Here is a 6,666-nt window from a genome sequence, read left to right on the forward strand (position 1 = left end):
ACCGGGGCACGAACCCGCGTCCCCCGCATCGGCAGGCGGACTCTCAACCACTGCGCCACCAGGGAAGCCCCAAGGTATATATTCTTAAAGGGATAAATGTAAAGAGTTCTCAGGGTGCATATATCTACCACCATGTGTCATTGTTTTGTTTTTAGCTACTTTTTCGTTTCTCAGGATTATCGCTGGTATTGTACAGGTGGCTTGTAAGTCAGCCACCGGGTGTATCGCGTTGTTTGTCTGGCTTTCTTCACAGTGTTTTATCCCCTCTGACTCTCACCCTAAAGTTGTTGGCTTTGGCGTATTTTTCAGCACTGGTCCAAGTACTGCTCCCTAAGCAATGGGTTTGGGAATATGGTCATAGGGTAGAACCAGCTTGCAGGAACATCTTATTCCTGTATAAGATGCAAACAGAAGAATGCACAGATCTTAAGCGTACAGCTTTCAGCAGTTTTACAAACTGAACACAGCCTTGCAACTGGCATCCAGTTCAAGAAGTAGAACATTTCCATCGCCCAGAAGCTCCCTTCCAATCACCACTCCTGTAAGGGTGACCATTATTCTGACCGGAACGTCGTAGGTTTGTTTGCCTGAATAAACCAGATCGTAAGCGATAATATCAGAGAAAGCCAAATTAACAGCCCAACAGTCACCAAAATTACTGGCCACAGTCCCAGTGCATGCAAACAACGTGGGGCTTTTCAAGACACAGACAAAGGAGCATGCAGCCAGGGCTTCTTATTTTATGAAAGGGACGTGTTCCTGAATATCTCACGTAATGTAAACTCTCCTAACTCAGGTCTAGTTTTCTCACTGAAATAACTGTAACCTAGGATTCCCGGGACTTCACATTTGGTCCTAAAGCGAGACTTATTAACGTCTTTAACATCGCCCAGTTTCTAATTTAGCATAATTCCAGTCCAGACACTCCTCTCTGAACACAACACTCCCTGAACTCTCCATGGGGCTATGAGGGACCACTTTTAGCATTTCTGGGACCCCAGGTCCCAGCTATGGTGACGGGATGGGACCCTGGTTCTGGGGGCAGCACACAGGTCCTGGAGTCCGGCGGCCCACATCCCAGTCCTCCCTCCGCTGTCCCTTGCAGTGTGACCCTGCGTAAGCTCTTACCATTCAGGGTCTCGGTTTCCTCATCTGCGAATTGAATAGGGATGTGCTCGGGGGGCTAATGAGAGGAGGTAATGAAGGAAAAGCACACAGGAATCACTGGAGGTTTGTTGGCACCACTCCCGGCTGAGTGGGAAAAGCCTGTCCTCCTGCCTCTCCCCGCACCGCCCCCTACGCAGCTGGGAGGACTTTACTCCCGCGGAGAGCAAAGCCATTCAGCCCCAGGCTGGGGAGTCTGGCGGCTGAGCCCCAAGGAAGTCGGGCCCAGGCTCAGATGCCAGGGTCACAGGCCTGGATTGGGCAAGAGCAGAGATCGGCCCCTCTGATCCCGGTCAGGGATATTTGGAGACACCACCAATTCTGGGAAATTCAGAGGCAGGAAGTGAAAGGGGGGAGGGGCAGAGGGGAAAAGGCAAACTGCACCCTGGCCCCTCCTGGCCTGGCCCCCTCCCAAACGGTGCCATGAGTGAGGTGACTGCATTCAAGGAATGGGGACAGACCGGGGAGACTCCCCATCCCTGGGAAGAAAAGAAGAGGCAACCCATCCCCCGCTCCCAGCCCCACACCCCCAGAGTTCCAAATCCAGTTCTACCACTGTTTACGTCCAAAGTCCCGGGCACTGGAGATGCCAGGTTTGGTGTGTTTGGACACATAGACACGCAAACGCACAGACAGGCAGACGCATAGGGCTCAGGGCCCTCATATGGACCCTGCCCCCTCTTCTCCCACCATCCAGGGCTGTCTGCGCACCCTAATCCTCCAGGCTTCAGCCCGTTTCTTGGCCTGGGATCTGCGCAGCACCGAGGGACCCAGGAGTCAACCTTGAGACCTTCAGCAAGTAAAAGGGGAAGAAAGGCTGTGTGTGGGGGTGACTAACTGGGGGGGTGGGGTGGGGGAGGGGATGGAGGGGACCCATGTCAGGAGGGCTGGGGATGGAGTGGGAAAACTGTAGAAGATAGATTTTGGATGTCAGGCCTGGGAGGGAATGGGAGCAAGAAGAAAGGTCTCCGTGCAGCTGCTGATCACCTAGAAAGGGACTGCACCACACACCCCAACTCTGTTCGGCCGTAGCCTCAGCCCGAACCCCAGCCTTGACCGGTCCCAGGTCCAGCCAGCCCTACCATGACAAAGGAGTATCAAGATCTTCAGCATCTGGACAACGAGGAGAATGACCATCAGCACAGAAAAAGTGAGGGGAGGCCTCGCCCCCTTTCTGCAAGGCGAGCATTAGGTGGCTCTCGCTCCGTCCACTCAGCCCCTGCTTCTTTCTGGAACCCCGACTCTCCCTGGGTCTGCCCCACTCACAGGGACACAGCGTCTGAGCCGCCCCTCTTGGGGAGGCGCAGGGTGTAGTGCTGGATTTCCTTTCTTGGTGACGGCTGCCCCCAGGCTTCTGCATGACCCTCCTGTCCCTCACCTTGTCACCGACTTCTCAGGACCCTGGGGAGGGGGGCGCCCAGGGGCGTGGGACTAACTGGAAGAAGTTAGGCCTCCTTCTTCTTTCCTCTTTCAACACCCTGTGAGCCTTGGCCAACTGTGTGAGTGTGTGTGAGTGTGCGTGAGTGCATGGGTGTCAGGGATCAGTTTGGTCAAGGGGAAGATTTCTGGGACGGCTCTGAGGGAACTCTGATTGGGGGAGGATGAGGCTCTCTTACATCAAAAAGCAAGCCCCCTTTCTTTCTCCTGCGAGCAGGGATGTTGCTTCGGCTGAGCCAGGATGAAGTTCTTGGTGGATGGGAGTGGGCAGCGACCTTCGATGGGGGAAGGGACTGCCGGCAAAAATGGAGGGGAAGCCCCCATATTCCAGCTCACTGGGACAGGGCTCCCGGGTGGGAGCAACTTGAGGGACCTGAAGTCTGGTTACTCCGCCTCTTTCCCTGCGCGCAGCCAAAGAGGAGTGGGATTCGAGGGGAGACCAAGAAATCCACTTCTCTTGCCCCACCTGCAAGGCGACCCCCCCCCACCCCCCCAGTCTCCTCCAGCTCGCAAACTCCGTCCATCCTCCAGGCTCTGAGTTCTGAGGCTGCAGTGACTCAGCCAGGCCAGCAGGTGTCAGCAAAGGCCCAGGGCTTGGGTAGGGCTCCGGCGGGTCAAAGCTTCGCGCCCCTCCCCACCTCCAGTTGCCTCCGGCTTCTCCGGGCCACCCACCGCCCAAATTTCTTCATCTAGAACGTTCCTCCTAGTCTGCTAGAGGAGGCTCAGACTGCTCTCCTTCTAGGACCCCAGAGCTGCCCCAGGCTCCTGATGCCCTCTCCTCTTGCAGGGCCGCCTCCTCCCCACTCACTCTTTCGGCGTCTCTGCTCCGGACCCAGCCTCATCCTGATCTCCATCGGCCTTAGCCTCCTGCTGCTGGTGGTTGTCTGTGTGATCGGATCCCAGAGTGGGTTCCCTGGGGGTGGGCTGGGAAGGGAGCAATGTTGAGGGTGGGTGGGGAGGGGACGTGCTGGCTGCTGTGATGGTGGACACAACCTCCTAATTTTGTCCTATCCACACCCTCTTCTGCCCAGACTCCAAGCTGCAGGAGGAGCTGCGGGCGCTGAGAGAAACGTTCAGCAACCTCACAGTGAGCACGGAGGCCAAGGTCAAGGCCCTGAGCGTCCAGGGTGAGGAGGGCTGGGGCTGGGGGGGCTGGGAACGTAGGGACATTGGGACACTGAGCAAGTCTCTCCTCTAGGAGGAAATGTGGGCAGAAAGATGAAGTCCCTGGAGTCCCAACTGGAGAAACAGCAGCAGGACCTGAGTGAAGGTCAGCGAGGGAGCGCGCGTGCTTCCACCTGCAGGATACAGGGGTCTCTCAGGCCAAACCGAGGGGCCTTACGGCGGGACCATCTGTGATCCATCTGCACGTCCCAGTCTTCATCCTGACTTCCTTGCCCTCCGCCACTCATTGCCCTCCCCCACTCATTGCCCTCCCCCACTCATTGCCCTCCCCCACTCATTGCCCTCCACCTCTGCCCTCTGTCTCCCCAGATCACTCCAGCTTGCTGCTCCACGTGAAGCAGTTTGTGTCTGACCTGCGAAGCCTGAGCTGTCAGATGGCCGTCCTCCAGGGCAACGGTGAGGGGGTGGGTGCTGCCCAGCCCCGCTTTCCTGCCCACTTCCCCTCAGCCCCTCAGCCCCTCACCCTCCCTCTGCCTGCCCCGCCCCCCAGGCTCTGAAAGGACCTGCTGCCCCGTGAACTGGGTGGACTACGAAGGCAGCTGCTACTGGTTCTCTCGCTCGGGGAAGCCCTGGCCCGAGGCTGAGAAGTACTGCCAGCTGGAGGACGCCCACCTGGTGGTGGTGGGCTCCTGGGAGGAGCAGGTGAGGGCCAGGCAGGGCTTGGCTGGGAGGCTGGCAGGTCTGAGGAGAGATCAGCAGCCCCTCCTCTCTCCCCAGAAATTTATCCAGCACCACGTGGGCCCTGTGAACACCTGGATGGGCCTCACTGACCAAAACGGGCCCTGGAAATGGGTGGACGGGACGGAGTATGAGTCGGGCTTCAAGTGAGTGTGTGCGCCGCACAGCTCTGCCCTCCGCCTGCGCCCCACCGTCCCAGCCTGGTGGGTCCCAGGGCGCCAGGGGCTGCTCGGCTTGGCTGAGGGTCTGGGCCCCTCGGGCCTGCATCCATCTGGTCTCTTTAGGAACTGGAGACCAGAGCAGCCGGATGACTGGTATGGGCACGGGCTCGGAGGAGGTGAGGACTGTGCCCACTTCACGGACGACGGCCGCTGGAACGACGACGTCTGTCAGAGGCCCTACCGGTGGGTCTGCGAGACACAGCGGGACAGGGACAGCGACAGCTAGCAGCCTCCTCTCCCCCTAATTTATTTCCTCAATGCCTTTACCTGCCATAGGGCTCCTGGTTTGGGGACCCTCCTATCTGGGGGCTTCTGGATCTTCATCTAAGATTTGAAGGGAAGGGTGGTGTCTGAGGAATGTAGACTGATGTTTGGAGGGGCGAAGAGATTGAAACCCATGCCACTTTCTGTGGTTTGCAGGTTATTATTGTCAACTTTTTGTTAGAGTAAAAAGAAGAGAAATATATGAAATATTCTGAGTTGTCTTGTTGTTGGGGATTAGGAATCCGGATTGGGCTGGTTGGCACTAGATAGCCTTGGGCAGGCAGCGGGTCATCCTGAGAACTGTCTGGGCTTTGGGCCAGGTGGCCTGGATTCGTTATTTACAGGTATGTGAGTTAGGGCAAGTTATTCTCCTCCCTGAGTCTCAGCTGTAAAGCGGCATTGTTACTGGTGTTACTGAACTCAGTTTCGGCTGCTTGTCTCTCAGGAGTCCAATACTGAGAGACAAGTGATGGGTAAAAGGAAATAGAGCTTTACTGAGGAAGCTGGCAGTCCTGGGGAGAAGGTGGATTCATGTCCCAAAGAACCAACTTCCCCTTGCTCATCAGGGTGCACGAGCTTTTAAAGGGGAGTTTCATGGGTACATAGGCAGGGCAGGGGGCTACATGCAGAACAGCACAGTTAGCTCTGATAATCACCTTGAAAGCGGTCATGCGGAGGTCTGATCAGCATCATCTTGATTGTTTCAAGTATAGTTAATCTTCAGTTCCAGGGTCGGTTTGTTCCCATTTCCTTGAGACCAGTTCTTTTTTTTTTTTTTTTTTTTTTTTGAGACCAGTTCTTGAATTGTACAAGATGGAGCAGCTTATGTCATGACTACAGTCTGGTCATCGTGCAGTTAACTTTGTGCATTTGGTGGTGGTTTTAGTATCTGCAAAACAACTCAGGAGTGTTGTGTCAGACACAGTAGTGTCAGACACTATTGTCTATGTCCTTCAGGGAGGAACTAAAGATTCTGTGACTCTGTTGTCCTAATCATTAACTTCTTAAGCTTGTTTTTTTGTGACTAGGGGAGGCTTGGGAGAGTACAGCTTTTTTTATTTTTTATTTTTATTTTTTAAACAAACGAGACAGGGGACATGGAGGGGCTTTTGTACCTGGCAGGTCCCCGCAGGGTCCTGCTTGGTTTCACTGGGATCACCCTACCTCCAGCAATGACCCCAGGAACAGAACCACTCCAATGTGAACAGAAGCAGCATCCACAGTTAGGTAACAAATACAACAAATGCAAAAGTGAACCCACAACCCAGAATCACCAACATGGGAGGAAAACCAATACCATGGAAGAGAAAACCACAGCAAATAGAATCCACAACCCGGATGGGAGTTAACAGGACAAACAGATGAAGACTTTATGGACACTTAGGGTTTATCAATCAAAATGGACAAATTAACCCACAGATAAGACCTCCACTAATTCAAAAAAGGAGCAATGCTCTGACCACAATAAAATAAAGTTAGAAATAAACACAAAAGTATAGCCAAAAAAGATCTATCAACATATACATGACTCACCATCTTTCTAGATAACTTGAGTTTAAAAAAAAAATAAAAATTAAACAGTCAAGTGGTTTAGAAGTGAACAAGGAGAACACTACATACTGAGATTGTGGGATGGTATAAAGCAATTCCCCAGAGGAAAAGTATATAGCCTTAAGCACATTTATTTAAAAAATTAGGAAAGGCTGGGCTTCCCTGG

The 6,666-nt window shown here is 54.1% G+C and overlaps 1 protein-coding gene across 1 annotated transcript; it reads left to right on the forward strand.

The window, feature by feature from the left end:
* Nucleotides 1-231: 231 nt before the first annotated feature.
* On the forward strand, nt 232-5,151 carry ASGR1 (asialoglycoprotein receptor 1). Its single transcript, XM_007100690.3, has 9 exons — nt 232-1,963; nt 2,197-2,314; nt 3,389-3,505; nt 3,633-3,728; nt 3,800-3,871; nt 4,096-4,182; nt 4,277-4,428; nt 4,504-4,610; nt 4,749-5,151. The coding sequence occupies exons 2-9, from the start codon at nt 2,248-2,250 to the stop codon at nt 4,909-4,911; spliced, it is 861 nt and encodes a 286-aa protein (XP_007100752.1). The 5' UTR covers nt 232-1,963; nt 2,197-2,247; the 3' UTR covers nt 4,912-5,151.
* Nucleotides 5,152-6,666: the final 1,515 nt, after the last annotated feature.

This window comes from Physeter macrocephalus, chromosome 14 (assembly GCF_002837175.3).
Source record: "Physeter macrocephalus isolate SW-GA chromosome 14, ASM283717v5, whole genome shotgun sequence".
In the NCBI taxonomy this organism is placed as follows: Eukaryota; Metazoa; Chordata; class Mammalia; order Artiodactyla; family Physeteridae; genus Physeter; species Physeter macrocephalus.